General features: G+C 45.3%; 2 protein-coding genes across 2 annotated transcripts in view; one reads left to right on the top strand and one right to left on the bottom strand.

Moving 5' to 3' along the window:
- DAP (death associated protein) overlaps positions 1-20,931 on the top strand; it is a 50,076-nt gene that overhangs the window by 930 nt on the left and 28,215 nt on the right. The window contains exon 2 of the mRNA XM_068103228.2: positions 16,975-17,074. Within this exon, the coding sequence (XP_067959329.1) occupies positions 16,975-17,074 (100 nt within the window). The remainder of the gene's footprint in view (positions 1-16,974; positions 17,075-20,931) is intronic.
- The window catches only part of VPS25 (vacuolar protein sorting 25 homolog), a 53,745-nt gene that overhangs the window by 12,073 nt on the left and 20,741 nt on the right, over positions 1-20,931 (bottom strand). The gene's annotated exons all lie outside the window — the stretch shown is intronic.

The following is a 20,931-nucleotide window of genomic DNA, read 5'->3' as shown; positions in this document are numbered from 1 at the left end:
GCAGCTACATAGAGACTATATGATGAAGACTATATGAAGAGTAAAATAAATAAATAAATGGGCAGTTAGACAAGCGTTACGCCTAGGTCCCCCGTCGGGGAAGTGATGTGAGTTGACAAAGTGGAACACGCAGAAAACATGCTATGATATGATATTTCGCTCACAAGGTTCAGACATACATGGAGGCGGCCATCTTGGATTTTGACGTAGCGACCCAATTTTCAATAGCGTTCTTCCTTATGCCTAGATACACCCACACACCAGAAGGTACTTCGCTTATTTTTCAAGATATTTCGCTCACAAGGTTCAGACATATATATATGGTGGCGGCCATCTTGGATTTTGATGTGGTGACCCAATTTTCAATAGCGGTCTTCCTTGTGCCTAGATACACCCACACACCAGATTAGAAGTTGGTACTTCGCTTATCTTTCAAGATATTCATCTCACAAGGTTTAGACATACGTGGCGGCGGCCATCTTGGCTTTTGATGTGGCGACCCAATTTTCAATAGCATTCTTCCGTGTGCCTCGATACACCCACACACCAGATTAGAAGTTGGTACTTTGCTTATTTTTCGAGATATTTCGGCCACAAGGTTGACATATATATGGTGGCGGCCATCTTGGATTTTGACGTGGCGACCCAATTTTCAATAGCGTTCTTCCTTATGGCGAGATACACCCACACACCAAATTAGAAGTTGGTACTTCGCTTATTTTTCAAGATATTCATCTCACAAGGTTTAGACATACGTGGCGGCGGCCATCTTGGCTTTTGATGTGGCGACCCAATTTTCAATAGCGTTCTTCCTTATGCCTAGATACACCCACACACCAGATTAGAAGTTGGTACTTCGCTTATTTTTCAAGATATGCAGGTTACAAGGTTCAGACATACATGGCATCAGACATACATGGCGGCGGCCATCTTGGATTTTGACGTGGGTTGCACCCACACACCAAATTCGAATGCGGTCCTTCGCTTACGCACGCACGCACGCATGCAAGCCCAGACAGACGGACGGATGGACGGACGGACACACGGACGGAGGGGAAAGCCATAGTCCCCCTTTCGCTCCGCTGTGCGACGGGGGACAAAAAGGGAGCCCCCGCCAAGCTTATCTGTGGATGCTTTCCACTGTGCATTATGGAGAGGGGTTGGAGGGGGTTTTGCATGTTTGTAGATTTAAAATAATTAGAATGAAAAGCAGAAATAAATAGAATGGCACTCTGGAGAGCGCATATGTCCACCAGGTTGAACGGTTTACTTGTTGTATCCCACTGATAGGCCAGATATGGATCCGGACCTGAACCAAAACCGAATCGGTTCGTCCTCGTCACCGACCCAACTCGTCCAACAAGTTTCGTCCAAATCTGTCCACAACTTTTTTGAGATACCCTGATATATGTTGTTTTTGGCCCTATGTCTCAATGGTGAAGAATCACTTTTAAAAACTCTAGTATTCGGATCTTCACCAAAATCTAATCGATTCGTCCTTGTCAAGCACTCAACCTCTCCACCACCAAGTTTCATCCAAGATCCATCCATAACGTTTTGCGATGTCCTGCTCACAGACAGACAGACAGATAGGGGTGAAACACAACCTCTGTCCAGCTTCGGTGTGGAGGTAATTACGATAGAGCTCCCTCCTTGGGAGATATTTAGGAGACAAGTAGATAGGGAGATATATATATATATATATATATTGTAACGAATGTGGAAACGTTACAATGTGAACGTTACAAAAGTACGGTAACACCCTGTTAATGTAAATGATGGTCGCAGTCGGCGTCCTAGTTAATTCCATGAAACTTACACGCAGGTCACGATATATCTTTTAAATAGTGTATTTCCTTATTCCATGTAGGCTAAATATGTGTTTCCCACTAGATTGACTTTGCATTGTATCAAACAAAATAAGCGTAGGCCCTTCCAATTTCCCCAAAACCTCCCTTCCAATTGCCTTCCGCATTTTGGGCGGTTTTCTTCAAACCACCATTGGCCACGAGGTAGGTTTGGGGAAGAAAGGCGTGTCTCCACCTCGTCATAAGAGGGAAGGAGTGAACCAGCCCTAACAGCCAATCAACACCGCGGTGAGCGACCCGGTAGGCGTGCCCTCGGAGCCGGCGGCTTGATTTCGCCCGAGGTGATAAAAGCGACTGTAAGGGACTGCTTTATGAGATGACCCTGGGAGATGAGCAAAGAGGCTGCACCAAAAAGGAGCGGTGAGATGCGAAACGCTCCAAGCCAAAGAGGAGAGGTACTCGGCAAGGAAACCAGCTCTGGAGAGACGCGCTGAAAGGAGGGAGACGGCTCCACCCCAAGAAGAGGAGCAGGTGTGCCGAACCAGCGCGTGACGTCTACCGCAGCGGATACACGACGGAGGGTTTCCCGCCAAAACCGCGAGGAATTGCGAACTGCGGCCTCCCGACCTTGCCTCCCTCTCAAGTCTCCCTCTCAAGCAATCCATCTCAAGCCCTACCTGCCTGCAATATCCCCTGTGTAAGTGTGAACGTCCTGTCCTACTCGTTGTCTTGGGGCTAAGTAAAAATGAATAGTGTAAGTTAACGATTCGCTGTGTTACTGCTTCTTCCATCCATTGCTTGTGTGTGTATAATAAAATCTGTTCTTCCTCCGTATTCTTCTTCTTCTTCTTTTTCATTCTCTTTCGGTCGCTTTAGAGATTTCCCGATTGAATATCTGTGGGGCGATCTGGTCAACGTCGGGTGGAATCGGGTTTTAATCGGGGAGTAACTGTTCGGATGCGGTTAAATACACCACCGCTCGGTCAATATAACATCTAAAACCCGCGTCTGTAACATTTGGTGTCGAGGAGTGGGATTCGGACCTGGGACTAAATTTGTTAGGCCCAAATTTTGGAACACCAATTGTACTATTAGAGTAACAATTGGTGTCGAGGAGGGAGATCGGACCCGAAATCGGACCCGAAGCGCGCTTAACGCGCTCAAAATTACAAGCTGCCGAAATTTATTTTGTTTTATAAAGCAAAACCCGAATTTTGAGATCGCGCCATGGACAATCAAGGCGATCGGATGTCGGTGGGAGAGATAGACAGGGTGGAATCGACCCAGGACCTCGGGGAAATGTATGTGGAGGAAAGGGTGGAGGAGAGTAAAGAAGGTGTGGTTGAGGGGGTATCAGGCGCACGAAATGGCGTCCTCGCGCACGTGGGTGTAGCGGCACCAAATTTAGCCGCGGCCGTGGTCGCGGCAGCCGAGCCAGAGATGCCAATGAATTTGGACCTGTTTATGAAACAGATGATGGCCTTTATGGTAAAAGCAGACGATAATTTCAAAGGGATGGAAAACAGGATAGGGGGCCAAATGGGGGTAATGAGGGACGAAGCGAGGGGTACCGGTGAGAAGGTAGACAAAAATTTTGAGGGGTTAGACAAGAAAATTGGGAAGTTAGACAATAATTTTGAGGGGTTAGACAACGGGATAAAAGAGGTGAAAAATGGGTTAATGGGGTTAGAAAATAGGATGGAGGACAAATTGCGGGAAATAGGGGAACAATCTGCCAGGGAAATCAAACAAATGGGAGAGCAGATAGAGGAGGTGAAAATCGGGGTAGAAACCAAACTGGATGCTCAGAGGGATGAATTGGGACAGATGAGGGTGGCATCTACAAAAGAGATGGAAGAAATACGACGAGGGGTAAGTGAGGAGGTTTCGGGGCTACGCGAGGAGGTAAAGCGAGGTGAGAAGCGTATGGAGAAAGAGGTGAGAAATAATACGGCTAAGTTACAAGGGGGAATAGAAGATCTGACGGAGGAGGTGGAACAGCTGACAGAGGGACAAACTAAGTTAGTGGAGCAGGTTCAAAGGAACACTGCAGTACTCGGAGGGTTAAAGGCGACACAAAAAGAAATTAAAAACGAATTAATAACGACACAGAGGCAATGTCAGATGGTACGGGAGGAACTGACAATGAGGGTGGACGAGGTGACAGAGATAATGGAGACAAAGGACCGGCAGGTGAGGATGCACATAGAGACGGTCACGGTAGCCTTAGAGGACGAACTTGAAGAGACGCACCGAGAAATAAAAGAGGTTAAACAAAAATTAGAGGAAGTGGAAGAAGAGGTGAGTGAAATTAAGAAGAAACGGACAGAAACTAAAAGAGAAATCCAGGAGGAGGTGATGGAATATGTGCAAGGTCGGTGCTCAACTCATAATGTGATGCTCACTAACCAAATAAAGAGTTTGCAGGTGGCAAAGGAGGTGCGGAGACGAAGTACGGAGGTGAGTGGCAATGTATATGATGTGAGGAAAGCTTCAGTCGGCTTGGGGATTGGTTTGGATCCGGGTGTTCGTGAAAGGCCGTTGGTGAAGTGTGTGACAGGTCAGGTGTGCGAAAAAAGAGGTGTGCGAGAATGTCCGACCATGGGGTGTGTGAGGAAAAAGTGCACGCCGAGGAGTGAGTGTGCCGTCAAGAGTGAGTTGGTCGAAGCGCGTGTGCGAGGGGGTACATGGAAGCGCGGTGTGGTGAGTGTTACGGAGGAAGTAACGAGAGAGTGTAAACCTGTGGTGAGTGTTACAGAGGATGTAACGAGAGAGTGTACACCTGTGGTGAGTGTTACAGAGGATGTAACGAGGAAGTGTACGCCTGTGGTGAGTGTTACAGAGGATGTAACGGGAGGGTGTGCGCGAGAAAGGTGTGTAACGGACGGGTGCATGAGGAAAGAGTGTGCTGTCGAGAGTAAGGGTGAGTGCGCGGTCAAGAATGGAGGTGAGAGTAGTGAGAGTGAAACGGAGCGTGAGTTGGTTATGACAGGTGAGCGAGGATGTACACCTGGAATGGAAGGATGCACACCTGGAATGGTAGAGCGTGTGTGGGAAGGCACATTTGAGTTGGTAGTGAGGCACGTGGTTGGGTGTGCGAATGAGAGCACACCTGTGATTGTCACAGAGGAAGTGACCGAGGAGGGGGCGCGAAGAGGTGTGTTGGTGAGGTGTGCGACCAACGAATGTGTGCCAAAGTGTTCGGTGGTCAGGTGTGTGACCAAGTCGGCGAGCGGAATGAGTGTACCAAGGTGTGTAAGGAAAGGTACGAGGAGAATGGGAACAGCTGCATGTATGAGCAAGAAAGGGGTAGCGTATGCTTGTAAGAATCCAGGTGAAGCGTCGACGGTAACCAGGTTAGAGGTTAGAACGACTTATAGCCGAATCGGGCCCTCGGTGCGCGTCGGGCAGCTTCGCGTGCCGCGAGGACCAGCGGGGATCCGAACCACGGCGGTTTCGAAAGAACCGCCGTACGCGATCCGCGCTGTGCCTCGCTTGGAACGGCCGCGTCCGGGCTCCACTAGGCGGAGCGGGCAGCTGGATAGGAGGGGTCGTCATGGCGACCACGTTTTGTTGCGACGTGCCGGCAGGTCGAGATCGGGACATTGGATGGCTCCACGCCGAGGTGGTGCGTGGGATCTCGATCTCGGCCCGGGTAAGCCCCCGCCCCTGCCCCGAATGCGGGACGCATCCAGCCGCCGGCACAAAAGAATCCGCGTTCATTGCTCGGCTGTACGAAGCCGGGCTGTAGACGTGAATTGGCGCACCGAGAGGATGTAATAAGTAGACGGGTGATGGTAATAGTGATAGTGAATTGATACGAAATTTAGAAAAGTGAGTAGAATTGGCAGTAAATGGAAAATTTTTGAATTGGTTGGAATTTGGACGAGCAAAATTTATAGTGAGAGACCCCCGATGTGGTGGGATGGCAAATCCACCATCCCTCACAAGTGGGGGCAAATGCGCAATAGTTTATGGGGTGGCTATGGCAACCGAGCCAGGGAGGGCTTGGATAATTGTAGGGATCTAGCGAAGATGACATTAGGTAACGTTAAGTTTAGTTAGTGACTGATACCTGTAGTGGGGACGCAGGTAGATTAGTGTGGATTATAATGACGTGGGAGCGCAATAGTTTAAAGGGACGACTGGGAAGCGCAAGTTTCAGAGGGGGGTAGTTAGCTGAGATGATGCCGTGTGTGTGAGGATTGAACAGGTGAGAATGGAACAGGTGTGATTGCACAGGTGTGCAACTGAACAGGTGTGTGGAGCAGTGTATGAGGGAGTAGTGGTGATTGCGTGTTGTGTTGACCAAATGGTCCAGGAAGAAAGGAGGGTGCAGGTGGCACCAGGTGTGAGGGCACAGGTGTGCAACAACAGGTGTATGTGGCTGTGTGGAATAAATGGTAGTGTGGAATATCTGGAGTATTGGAATGGATGGTCGTGGAGTGAGAATGGTGGAAATTGTGGAGTGGAGTGGATGGTGCGAAGGTGTGAATGGGGGAAGAGTGGACCCCCATCACGGATACCCGGGGCGGGTAGTGTAAGTGTTAGGTAGAGGGTACAGGTAAATTGTGGTTGGATATTGGCATCTGTGGTGCGGCTGGCAGAATGGTATGTGGATGGGTGCATTAGTGTTGTGGAAATGGCTGGGCGTGTAGCCTGTTAGTGTGTGTAGTTGTTTGGGCACTCCACCACTGTGAGGATGTCGGCCAGGTGAGGCCGCAGGTGGGCTCTGGGAGCCGGTAGTAGTTGTTGTGGATGGGGCCCGAGGATCCGGAGGACGGACCCGGGTAGCCCAGTGCCAGAGGGCACCAAGTGGGGTGACAGAGCCAGGAGGGGCCTGCCCCAGTTAGATAGGTTAGGGTGAGGAGCTAGGTAAGCTCGGGTGGCAACTACAGTGGTGGAGGTGTGCAGGTGGGTAGACCTGTTGGGAGAGCTAGACGTCGCAGCCCAGAAATTGTGCGAGGGCACCGGGAGATGAATCGGGGGAGTGAGACCCCAAATTGAAAAGCACCACAGTTTGGTCAATGGGAATTGGTTTTTAGAACCCATAGTGTAAGTTGGCCAATGGATTGGCAGGGAGAGACCCCGGGTAGTGTAAAGTGTGTTAAAGTCATTTAGAGGATAGTTAGGATGAAGGATCTCCTCGCACCATCTGCAGCCACTCACCTGAGGTGACAGGTACTCCACACCATGCCATGTTTTGATTATTTTTTATGATGCAAATGTTTGGATTGTGAGACGCATCATGACGTGGATGTGACATTGTGCATAATTCCATCTCTCCCTCCTTATGAGGATTGATGATGAATTGGTGATGGCAAATTTTGAAGTAGAGGGATTGTGGTGACGAATTTGGTATAGGGGAAATATGGGGAAGACGTGACAGTAGTGACGAATTGGTAATGTGTAGATTTTGTACATATGGGGTAAGGGCAAGGGCAAGGGTAGGGTAGGTGACAGGGGGGTGACGTACGGTAGGGACGAGCTTTCTCACTTCGCCCTCCGTACGCATTTCACCTTGCATTGCCTTATTGACGTGTACCCTTGTGACCTTACCCCTCGCTCAATTGTCTTTCTTTTGTCTCCCACATGACCTGTGCGCCGATGGGAGCGTGCGTGAGGTGGCCATTGTGCGCCCGAGATTCCCAGAACCAGCATGCATTGCGTTGATGTACCACTGTATGGACCGCTGTTCTGCGGCCAAGTACCACTTGATGGACCCCAGGTTCTGGGGCAGGGCACCTCTGTTGGAGACCGGCCATAGTGGCCAGGGAATCTTGCTTGCGGACCTCGGTAAGGTGGCACCTATGCCAAACAGGTGAACCACCCTTAGTTGGCCCCTGAGGCCCTAAATAAAAATGGACACAAGTAGTGCTTTTTATTATTTCCAACTAGGCCGCATGAAGCCAGAAGACGTCGGGAAGAACATCGGCCCAGCAGAGAAAGAGAAGTCCACCACCAGTTGTTTTGTTGTGTTTATTATGAACCATGGTGACTGCGCACCGGATGGTGCTTTTGGGTGCTTTGTGGTGCTTTTGGTGCTTTTGGGTGCTTTGGTGGTATTGGTACTGGTGCATCGATGCAATGCGTGCTGTCTCCTCCCTCCCAACAGGAATTTCTTTCTCTTGTTCCCTAAAAAGAAAAAAGAAAAAACACAGGTCCTGGGTTGCGTTGTAAATAAGAAATCACGTCATTGTAAATAACGCTCCCCACCGTAAATGTATAGTTTGAGAATAATTCCGTAATTCGGTTAGCTGTGGGCTTGAGTCTGTTAGACAGGATGCAATGCAATAGGGGGACATACTTATTTGTGTTTTAAGATTGTCACACTCAGGGTCAGGTTAATTGTAGAGGGAATTACACCTACGTGTCACATTAAGTTCAAGTTTAATAGGCCCGAGAACGTGCCTGAAGAAAGGAGGGTGCAGTGTAACGAATGTGGAAACGTTACAATGTGAACGTTACAAAAGTACGGTAACACCCTGTTAATGTAAATAATGGTCGCAGTCGGCGTCCTAGTTAATTCCATGAAACTTACACGCAGGTCACGATATATCTTTTAAATAGTGTATTTCCTTATTCCATGTAGGCTAAATATGTGTTTCCCACTAGATTGACTTTGCATTGTATCAAACAAAATAAGCGTAGGCCCTTCCAATTTCCCCAAAACCTCCCTTCCAATTTCCCCAAAACCTCCCTTCCAATTGCCTTCCGCATTTTGGGCGGTTTTCTTCAAACCACCATTGGCCACGAGGTAGGTTTGGGGAAGAAAGGCGTGTCTCCACCTCGTCATAAGAGGGAAGGAGTGAACCAGCCCTAACAGCCAATCAACACCGCGGTGAGCGACCCGGTAGGCGTGCCCTCGGAGCCGGCGGCTTGATTTCGCCCGAGGTGATAAAAGCGACTGTAAGGGACTGCTTTATGAGATGACCCTGGGAGATGAGCAAAGAGGCTGCACCAAAAAGGAGCGGTGAGATGCGAAACGCTCCAAGCCAAAGAGGAGAGGTACTCGGCAAGGAAACCAGCTCTGGAGAGACGCGCTGAAAGGAGGGAGACGGCTCCACCCCAAGAAGAGGAGCAGGTGTGCCGAACCAGCGCGTGACGTCTACCGCAGCGGATACACGACGGAGGGTTTCCCGCCAAAACCGCGAGGAATTGCGAACTGCGGCCTCCCGACCTTGCCTCCCTCTCAAGCCTCCCTCTCAAGCAATCCATCTCAAGCCCTACCTGCCTGCAATATCCCCTGTGTAAGTGTGAACGTCCTGTCCTACTCGTTGTCTTGGGGCTAAGTAAAAATGAATAGTGTAAGTTAACGATTCGCTGTGTTACTGCTTCTTCCATCCATTGCTTGTGTGTGTATAATAAAATCTGTTCTTCCTCCGTATTCTTCTTCTTCTTCTTTTTCATTCTCTTTCGGTCGCTTTAGAGATTTCCCGATTGAATATCTGTGGGGCGATCTGGTCAACGTCGGGTGGAATCGGGTTTTAATCGGGGAGTAACTGTTCGGACGCGGTTAAATACACCACCGCTCGGTCAATATAACATCTAAAACCCGCGTCTGTAACAATATATACTGTATATATATATATTTTTTTTTTTTAGCTGCGTCGCAGACGCTGCTAATAGAGTGCCCTCTGCTGTTGTTGTTGTTCTTCTTGTTCTTCTTCTTCTTGTTCTTGTTCTTGCAGAGAAGACAAAACCTCAAAGCTCCACCCATTCTGGGAACCATAGCTCCACCCATTTTGGGAGAGGCTTCGTATAAACAAATATCCACCATTTTATTAACTCGCATAGCTTTGAGGCCTGTTTTGTAGGCCCATGGTGTCTTCCTCTCTCACACAGTTTTATTTCAAATCAAATTCGATATATCATTTCATTTTTCACAGTCGCTAACATAGTTTTAGACTCGGTTGAAAAAAAACGGGGAGAAAATCCGATGAAAGTTGCCCTTTATAGAACGAAATGAATTCTCAAAGGCCTGTAACTTCAAGTCCATTGAGATTTTTTTTTTTAAATCGCGGCATGGTCAGTCATACACCGCCCGAAATAACAGACGGGAAAATGCCGAGATATATATATTTTGTTTAAATCGCGGCATGGTCAGTCATACACCGCCCGAAATAACAGACGGGAAAATGCCGAGATATATTAAAAATTCGTCCATTTGATGACAATCGTCACGATGAAATATTTAATTTATACGTCGTCACAATAATGTGGAGAGAGGAGCATAGCTTCGTTCACGTGTCGCCACATACGGGAAATTGCCGAGATATATATTTTTTTACATCGCGGCATGGTCAGTCATACACCGCCTGAAATAACAGATGGGAAAATGCCGAGATATATTAAAAATTCGTCGCCACACACGGGAAATTGCCGAGATATATTTTCACTTTGCACAAAAATAACATCAAGTAATCGAATCAATAGGAATGTGCTGTGCCTATAACATCGACGTTATAGGCACAGCTGCATCTAGGCATTGTGTAACATCGACGCGGCTTTTGTTTTAATTAAAACTTTTTGTACTTGTTTTTCTTAGCTCACCTGGACTTTAGTCCAGTAAGCTTATGCGATCGAATAGTGTCCATAGGTATGCCAGTCAGTCAGACAGTGAGTGACTCCAAACACTTCAGTCATTATCTCTTAAACAAAACACGGTTTTGATGAAACTTGGCCACAAGCAAGCTTCAGATCTGATGCCTAACGAAGGTGTATTGACCGCATCAAAATCTGAAGTCGTTAATGGGTTGAAATCGGGCCAAAAACGCTAACAATTCCTACTCTAACCTACAGAGGGCGTTGCATCAGCAGCGAAATTTTATGACATCAATGACTGTTGCTCCTGATCCAGGTGAGCTTCAGGACCCGAGGTCCGATTGTTTTTTTTGTTTTTGTATACAGAATCGAGGCTCGTGAAAGAGCTAACATTTATCACAATAAAAAAATCAAACAGACAAACAAAATATATATAAAGAGGGAGCAGAAGACAAGATGGGGAGAGAAGGGAAAGCACACAAACACAACATTTGGGAGCAGGGACATCGGGAGATGTGTGGGAGGGAGAGGGCTTGGGGAAGGGGGGGGGGGAAGGTGGGAGGCTGCGAGTTTGGGATTTGAACTTGGGATTACAGCATTATGAGTGGGAGAAGTATAAAACACAAGGACACCAAGGACTTCCAGGAAAGAAGTTGGTATTTCAAAAAAGTGGATTTGGGATGAAATTAGCGGGGGTAGAAAAGTTCAAGGTTTTGGATGGGGGAAGATATGAGATGGTGGTGAACAGCTGTTTTAAAGACCTGGAGGGAGGAGTGGGATTGAAGAGAGTGAGGGAGTTTGTTCCAGAGGCGGGAGAAAAGAGGAATGAAGGAGTGAAGGTGAGCAGAGAGTCTTGATTTTGGCAGTTTAACCATAAGAGGGTTGCAGGCAGATCTTGTGCGACCTGTAGGAATATTTCGGGGACAGAGCCCAGAGAGAGCTGGGGGAGCAAGGCCGGAGAGGAGTCGGTAGAAGACAGAAAGACCACCAACCTGCCTGAGGCGAGTAAGTGAAAAGCCCTCGGAGATAGCTTCATCGCGGGAGATTCCAATGATTCTGAACGCTTTGGTTTCAACAGCGTGAAGACGAGCTAGGTGTGAGGCAGGAGCACCGGCCCAGAGGGGGGAACAGTATTCCATTGAGCTGCGGATGGAAGCCTTGTATGTGGTGAGGAGCTCAGGTGTGCCAAGGAAGGACTTCGCACGAAGGAGGATGCCCAGTCGGCAACTGGCTTTGGAGGCCAGCTTGGAAATGTGGTTTTCCCAAGAAAGATCATGGCAGATAGTGAGACCCAAAAGCTTGAGTGACAGAACTTCTTGGAGAGGATTGTTGAGAAAGTAGATGGGAGAGTTTTCCCGTCGGTCTTTTCTGAGAGACATAGTAAGAGTGTGAGATTTGTCAGGATTGAAAGACATGTTCCACTTGTTTGACCAGTCTGATTTTGTCCAGGTCTGCAGAGAGTGAGGAGGCTGCAGATTGCCGATCTGAGGGATGAGGAATGGAGCGGCAGAGAGTAGAGTCATCAGCAAAGAAATAGAGAGGATTTACCAGAGAGTCGGAGAGATCATTGATGAAGACCTGAAATAGCACAGGGCCCAGAACACTACCTTGGGGAACTCCAGCCAGAACAGGAAGGGGAGATGACAGAAATCCATTCAGGGCCACACGTTGACGACGACCAGAGAGGAAGTCCGCAAGCCATGAGTGGAGATTTCCTTGGATACCATAGGAGGAGAGTTTGGTGAGCAGAGCTGGGTGCCAGACTGTATCGAAGGCACGTGATATGTCAAGGGAGACAGCTCTGATTTCCTGTTTGGCATTGAGGACCTCCATCCATTGTTGAGACAGCAGAAGCAACATTTCCAGAGTAGAATGACCTGGTCTGAATCCAAATTGATGATCAGAGATAAGCCATTGCAGAAGAGGAAGGATTTGATATCTGAAGCAATGATGGATTCCATTACTTTGCTGATAATTGGGAGCAGGCTGATTGGTCTGTAGTTGCAAGGATCTGTTTGTGCATCTTTTTGTGTAAAGCGGTAATGTTGGCTGATTTCCAAGATGCTGGCAGATGACCTTGAGCAAAAGAGAGGGTGAAGATAACAGAGAGAGGGTGAGATAGAGCGGCAGAGCAGGATTTTAGGACCCGTGGGCTGATGCCGTCTGGTCCAGTTGCAGAATCAGAGTGGAGGTTTGACAAAAACTTCTCCACCTTGTCAGGAGAGAAGGACACAGAGTCCAGGAGCAGTTGGGTTCGACTGGGTAAGGTGGGAACAGAGAGAGATGGGTTTGGGACACAAGATTTTGAGGCTGTTACCATCTATTTGAGACGAACAAAAAAATGGGTGTGGGGAGGAATAAAACGTTTCCTTTATTCAATATTTTATTCATATAACAGTAATATATCAAACAGTATTTCTGATTATACACCGCCATTTAAAGCATCGCAAAGCAGGACGCAAAGCATTGCAATACAGGTGAGAAAAGGATACAAAACAAAAAAGCATCTTAGATTTTAATAATTTATTCGCACGATTTTTAAAGGATGAAAGTTAATTTTTATTTATTTTATCTTTAAACCTGTTGGCCAAAACACTATACCATCTATGTATTACGTTTAAGCAAAAATGGTAGAATTTCCCTGTTCCCCTCTGCACTGTATTCTTCATACGTGAGGAGTGGCGGACCGATGCGATATGGTTCTCCTCAAACATTCCTTTCACATGCACTCTATCTATAGGATTGGTGTTCCTGGCAGAAAAGCGATGGGTCTTATATTCTTGTGTATATTAAACAATACGTTCTGTATCAAATTTTAGGTGTATAGTATGGCAGATAGGTGCAGGAATTGTGCCTTTCATGATACAAGCATGGCATTTGGCACACAGTCAGAGTATGTCCTAAGAAAGACATTTGGCTATAGGGCCATTGCAGATTTGTCCTTTTTTTGAAAAAATGGCCGCCATTGTTGTCACAGGACAAATCTATATCTTCCTTAGGGCATACTCTAACTGTGTGCCAACTCTCGTGCTTGTATCATCAAATGCACAATTCTCCCAAATATTTCACCTATCTGCCTTACTAAAAATTGGGCGCCATTTTTATTGGACACATCTGTGATGACTCTAATAGTCAGAATATTTAACTGTGTACCAAATACCATGCTTGTATGATTCAAACAACAGTTTATACAAATTAATATACCATATACCATATACCATATACCCTAATATACCATATAAATGGCGGCCATTTTAAAAACATTGTTGTCACAGGACAAATATATGATAACCCTATAGTTAGGGATCTTTATGTGCCAAATATCAAGCTTGTATGATCACAACAACAGTTTATACACAGTAATATACCAAATATATTGTTGCGGATCTCAGACGTCGGCTCTCCCCTTATCAAGGGGGGGCGGGGGAGGTTAATCCCCTTGTCCTTTTATCTGGCCAACCCGAGTCCTGGAAGTTATACGTTCCTTCCGGTCGGTATTAGGTAGGGCTATTGGTCGACTTAGTCCTAATACCTAATTACTAACACCGACCGTGAAGCAAGGAAATAACTCCCGCCCGAACCACGGCGTTAGTGGACACGCCGAGCGAAGCGAGCCGCGTTTCGGGCCGTTAACAGGGACTAAACCCGATTATGGCGGTTCCGATCGTGCCACGTTTACCCAATAAGAGAAAAGACGGATGCGATCGAATAAGAGGAAACCCAGAAAATAGGAAGAACAGATTGGTTTATTAATTAGGTACAAAGAAAGAAGAAGAGGAAACAAAAGAAATGTACAGGATAGGAAGAGGAAGAAGAAGCACACAGGGCAGCCTTAAACAGTCTTATTCTTAATACCCCAGGACAAATGGGCCCGTCTCAGATACACTCACACAGGGATTGTAGATGGTTGATGGTCACCAACGCGTCCAGGCTCCAGCCCGGCTCCGGCCCAGGCTCCGGTCCAACGGACGAAACCCGGCAGGCAGCTTCGCGTGTAGTGGAACGCGAACAGACAATTATACAATGGGGGGAAGGCTGGTGTCCTAGCGGCGTATGTAATAAGTGCACGCTCGTGCCAAACGCCCCCTCTCTCCAATGTCCTGCTTTAGCACAAGGTTCCAACCAGAGTCCTTTCACAAGCGCGCTCTTCTAGTCAGTCCTTCAAATCACAGTAGTCCTCCAAGTCCTTCTCAAATGCCAACCTTCCACTCGAGTGCTTCGCGAGAGTCCTGTGAAAGGGCTTTGCGTTCGCGCTTTTATAATTCAAGCAGCGATCGCTCCGCGAGCCCAAAAGCCACGCCTATCAGGCGATCTTACTACAGCCCTGTTTGGCTGGTGCTTGCTTACCGGCCACGCCCTGATGGTGGGTTGACGTGGCCACACCTTCTTCCTGGCGTTCCGCCCCCTTCCTCCGGGCCTCACCTCGTGGCCCATGGCGGCGTTTGGGCGGAAGCCCAGCGAGGCTGCGAACGCTGCTGGCAAGGCGCGTAACAATTGGGAGGGCCGTGGGGCACAGACAGGAGGGCGCGCTTAATGGCGTCGCTTGGAGAGGGGGGTTGCCTAAATGAATGGATTGGGGCCTACTCCTTATTTGATTGACACAACGCAGATTCAACTATTGGAAACACGGCCGTATCTAAAACACATACTAATGAAATAACTGGAATCCTATGGTGGCCTACGTGTTGCTTGTGGACTAACTATGGGGTGCTACCTTTAACCAGTGCCATGTATATTGAGAGTCTGGCCAACTGAAATACTGGTGCCATGTTGCATACCTAACTTCGCACGCTGGCACTGCGAGATGTATGTCAGCTGTGGCAATCCTGTAGTTCTGTGACGAGGGAATCGATGTTATTACTGTTTGGTCGCAGATTTAATGAGGAACAACTAATTCAAGTTAAAGTGACGTGTTGTTTGTTATTGGAATAATAAAATCTGCAAGCGGCGTCATTTATTCACACGAATTGTTTGCCTGTCGCGGCACACGATTTATTGTCAGCTGCATACAGCATACTGATAAATTTTATTTCTCTTGGCATGAAATTGTAATTTGATAAAATGGAGCTTGTATACTAGTTTTCATCTATTATCTGGAAACGTAACATACAATATTCCCATAATGCTACGAAAGTACAATGTCTATTATTTTATTCATTAGCTTGGGTTCTCAAATGTTGTTATAACTTGACTCGCACCATAATCAGCAATAAAAAAAGTAAACAGACTCAGAGGTACATTGTTTATTTGTTATTCTTGAAGAAATCCACCATTAAACATTATAACCCTGGTGATATATTTAGATAAAATAGATATATATATCAAATGTGTACGACTGTACGTGTATATACATATATCCTATTTCAATTTCTTGACGAGCGCTCACATTGCCATACTTTTGCTGCCATGCTCTCCGGTCGTAACTTTACGTTGCGTTTTACGGCTGTGTGCTTGGGCTCCATATCAACCTATACCCACAACGTCGTGCAGAGTCCTATCTATTGAAACAATCCAAATTAACTGCTTTTTTTGGCAATATAATATTTGGAAACAGTATTATTTTCCCCCAAAAAATGTTACGTTTTCAAAAAACACTTTACTCAGGAAACTGACACAAACGGTGACAAATATTGCGTCATAAACAAGTATTTCCTGATATATAAGCATATATACAGTGCATGTTACAGGGTATATGTATAATAAGGGATTATGTATAATACCTGATTTTCAGTTATTATACATAATCCCTTATATATATATATATACCCTATACACTGCATATTTACATGAAAAATGTTACAGGGAATATGTATAATATATATATATATGGTTGACTAAATAAATGTTAAGCTCACCAGAGACCTAATACACACGTGTCACGTCACTTTTGATTTGAAACCAATATATATTAAGCGATTTCACTTACTGAACATAAATATGAGTAAGGTGATGGATTCCATCCAACTCGGCATATTTTAACCGCCCAAATAGCACTTCGTTCCTTGTCTCGAGGAAATCTGTGCATTATACGACCTTCTCCTGGTCTAACAGAACATCCCCAAGCGGCACAACACACCATATTGGTTGATTTTATTGAAATATTACTCAATGAAACATGCAACGATACGAAGCAATGGCACGGAATGGGTGCAGCGGGAAAGCTGCTCGGCTGAGGTGGTATGCAAAATGGCGCCTGTAAACCACGTGACGCGGGCTCGACCAATCACGGCAGTAGTTGAGCAGATCAAAGGCTGGCCAGACTCTGTTAATATACGGCACTGCCTTTAACCATTTAATGATGGGATATTTACAAGAAAGTGTGGGTTCTAAAACCGCAACAATACATTTACAGAGTTTACTCAGAAGTGCGTTACTGGAAGAATGTGTGCATATGTTTGCTTCACCTTCAAAACTTGACAAATGTGTGTCAGGTATCAGGTACAATCCACCTTGGTTCAGTTAATTATAAATATGACCCATCCATTTTCTGTATTTATTTGGAATGTTTATGGTTTGGAAAGTGATATTGCTTGGACACTTCCTTCATCCTGAATATGGTACACTGTTATGCTGATTTTCTGTGGAGGACAACCTGATACCCACCCGTTTGGTGTGTGTGCAGTGAAGGCTGGTGGGAAACGCATTGTGCAAAAACACATCCCCAGCGTTCCACCTGCTCCCCCAACTCCTTCCAGTGATGATGAGGAATACGTAACTGAAGTGTAAGATGCAAAACATTCCAGAGGGACAAATATTGTCAAAGTAGATAAATTGATAATTTTCAGTCCATTGTTTCCATCTTTCCATGTTGATCATTTTGCTTAACATTATTGAAACAAGTTTATTATATAATATATGGTATACATAAATTATACATACACATCATTTAAGACCCACATGGGGCGAGTGTAAAGAGGGACATCTTCGCTAATGCGGGAACAGCCCACTGAGCTATTGAGTCTTTGGGATAATCGTAGAAGATTCTCACACTAACGCTGTAAGCTACAATGGCCGACGTCTTATGTGTAGACCAGGCAGGCCATGTATGTATATATATATATATACACACAGTCACGTGAAAAAGTAAGTACACCCCATGTAAAGTTTTGACTTTTTCAACATATTTCAACATACAGCTATTTGATCTTCATTTCAACAATATTGAGAGATAAAGGTGATATAATATAAGAAATATCATGAAACATTTACATTTTGTTAGTCCATTGTATAATTTAAATAAACATAAATGCAAATTTCGCATGTGGAAAAAGTAAGTACACCCCTACATTTATCACTACTTCAAATACCTAAAATTAAAATCAGGTGCACCAGCTCAGGTGCAAATGATTAGAACATCGTTAGAGAGGATCTTGGAGGAACCTGTCTTATTTAAACCTCAGACATTTAGTTTGGTTTGCTCTTTGTTGTTGAAGTGTGCGGCATCACCATGCCTGGATCAAAAGAGCTCTCTGAGGCCTTCAGAAAGAAGGTTATAGATGCCTTCGAGTCTGGGAAGGGATTTAAAAAGATCTCCAAACAATTTGAAATCAATCATTCGACTGTCCGGAAGATCATCTACAAGTGGAGAAGATTCCAAACAACTGCCAACTTGTTCAGGCCAGGCCGCCCCAGAAAGTTCAGCCCGAGAGCAGACCGCAAGATGCTGAAAGAAGTGTCTAAGAACCCCACAATGCCATCACGGGACCTACAGGTAGCTCTTGCCACTGTTGATGTCAAAGTGCACGAGTCTACCATTAGAAAGAGGCTGCACAAATTTGATCTACATGGGATGTGTGCCAGGAGGAAACCGTTGCTGTCCAGAAAGAACATCAGGGCAAGACTAAAGTCCCTACTCCAATACCGAGGCCAGGACGTCCACGCAGAACCACAAGGAGAGATGATCGCCAGCTGCACCGGTTAGTCTGCAATGGCCGTACCAAGTCAGCTAATCGGCGTAGGGCTGAGTGGCATCAACTGACAAATGTGCCTGTATCCAGAAGGCGAGTCAACCAACGACTGGTTCAAGCAGGCTATCGTGCCAGGCGTCCCCTGTGAAAGCCATGCCTGACCAAACAACACAGCCAGCGCCGATTGCAGTGGGCCAGAGAGCACCGTCAATGGCAGCCAGGACACTGGAATCACGTGACCTTCAGTGACGAGTCTAGATTTCTGGTCTATCGCCAAGATGGCCGCGTCCGAGTGCGCAGACAAGTGCATGAAGCCCACAACGAAGATTGTATAGTGCCAAGAGTCCAAGCTGGAGGTGGCGGGGTGACCGTTTGGGCTGCTTTTCATGCAGGGGTCAAAACTGACCTGGTTGTTATGAATGGAAACCTGAACCAGTTCAAGTACAGGGTCATTCTGGAAGAAACATTGCTTCCATTTGCTCGTGCAGCCTTTCGAGGAAACTTTGTCTTCCAAGATGACAATGGACACTCTCTTCGTGCTCGCATGATCCAACACTTTCTTGCTGACCGTGGTGTAGAGCATATAGAGTGGCCTGCCATGTCCCCGGATATGAATCCGATAGAGAACTTGTGGGCAGAATTAACGCGTCAAATCGACTACTTGGACCAGCATCCTACCTCTGTGCATGAATTGCAGCAGACTATTGTCACTGCATGGCAAGCGATTCCTGTCCAAACCTTGGCAAATCTCGTGAACAGCATGCCTCGACGTGTACGTGCTCTCCTGAATGCTCGTGGGGGCTACACGAAGTACTGAACTGTAATTTTACTGTCCGTAATCCCAGTCATAATTTAGCTTTTGTTTTTGTTGAAATTTTTTTTGGCTAATGTGCAAAATAAAGAGATACTTCTGGAAAACGTACAGAAGTTTGACACAGTACTGTCCGTGAATTGAGTTCGATATCAGTTTACATCACTTTCAAGGATCAATTTATTTGCTTCGAAATGTCAAATGTGGTTTTTGTTTCTTTTAAAGGTCACATTAACAAAATCTAGAATAATTTCAACATAATTCTAATGAACTTTTGGTTCTAAGTCATCTTGAAAAGTAAGTTCACCCCCACAAAAAAAATATTCCATATTAAATGCCAAGTCTGTATATATATATATATATATATATATATATATATATATATATATATATATATATATATATATATATATATATATATATATAGATATATATATAGATATATATATATATAAATAAAGGAGGAGTGTCTGTCTGTCTGGATGTCCGCTTATAACTCAAGAACTACACATCGAAGAAAAGTTTTAGACACAGATTCGGAATCAGCATAAAATTCCGGTGGTTATAGGCTACTTTTTATTTTAATATCAATGGTTTAAAAAACCGCGCCAGCTGCAATTCCATGGTGTAGTTTGTGGCGGCGCTATTGCCCCTTTCCGATCCCATGACGCATTGCGGTTCCGATTCGCGATAAGGTCTATGCGCTATCACCGACACTTTTCCACCTTTTCCATACCTTTTAATCAGATTTACCTTATCGTCCATCGTAACCACATTACGCTTGGAAACACTAGCATTATCCTTCTTCGGACCCATGGCTAACACAGACACAGTAAAGGAATACTGTACGTCGCCTCTGTTTTGAATGCGAATCAGCGGTTGCGCGTACGTACAGTATACTGTACGTACATATTTATATATTTTTAATGTGCTTTTTATTGTATTTTAAATTGTTTTTTAGCTTCTTTTATTGTTAATTTATGTACTATTTTATTTATTTTAAATATATTTTTTAAGGAAAACAAATGTTTTCACGTCCGTAGGAGTGACGTAATGTCGCACATAATGACGTTCGCTGCCCGGTCATTAAAGAAATTATGATTCTCTTGACAAAGTGACATGCAGATCAGGCAGTAAACCTCCCAACTGAGTTTCTCAACAGTCGTCAGCCTCAATTCTAAAATCCTTAATTTTCATCCTATTGACTTGAACTTTTAATAGGATTTACATATCGGCTTACTGAATTAAACCACCAACTATTTTTGAGATCGGCGTAGGCCAAAAGGTCAACGTAGGCCAAAGGTCAACCACTTTTTTTTTTAGTTTCTAAAATCCTCAATTTTCATCCGATTCACTTGAAATTTGAATGGGATTTACATATCAGCAAACTGAATTCAACCAACAACTATTTTTGAGATCACCATAGGCCAAAAGAGCAACATAGGCCAAAAGTCAACAACAATTTCAAATTTCTAAAATCCTCAACTTTCATCTGATTGACTTGAAATGTGAAGAGGATTTGCATATCAGGTCACTGAAATTGAACCACCAATTCTTTTTGAGGTCAGCATAGGCCAAAAAGTAAACATAGGCCAAAGGTCAACAACTTAAGGTGAAGTTTTAAAAATCCTACATTTTCATCCAATTGACTTGAAATTTGGATAGGATTTGCATATCGGGTCACCTAATTCAACCACCAATTATTTTTGAGGTCTAAAGGTGAAAATATCAATATGGGCCAAATTTCTAAAATCGTCAATTTTCATCTAATTGACTTGAAATTTGAAGAGGATTTGCACATCAGATCACTGAATTAAACCACCAATTATTTTTGAGGTTAACATAGGCCAAAAGGTCAACA

Source organism: Myxine glutinosa, chromosome 12 (assembly GCF_964187855.1).
Source record: "Myxine glutinosa chromosome 12, kmMyxGlut1.1, whole genome shotgun sequence".
Taxonomy (NCBI): Eukaryota; Metazoa; Chordata; class Myxini; order Myxiniformes; family Myxinidae; genus Myxine; species Myxine glutinosa.
This window is presented reverse-complemented; position numbering and strand designations above follow the sequence as displayed.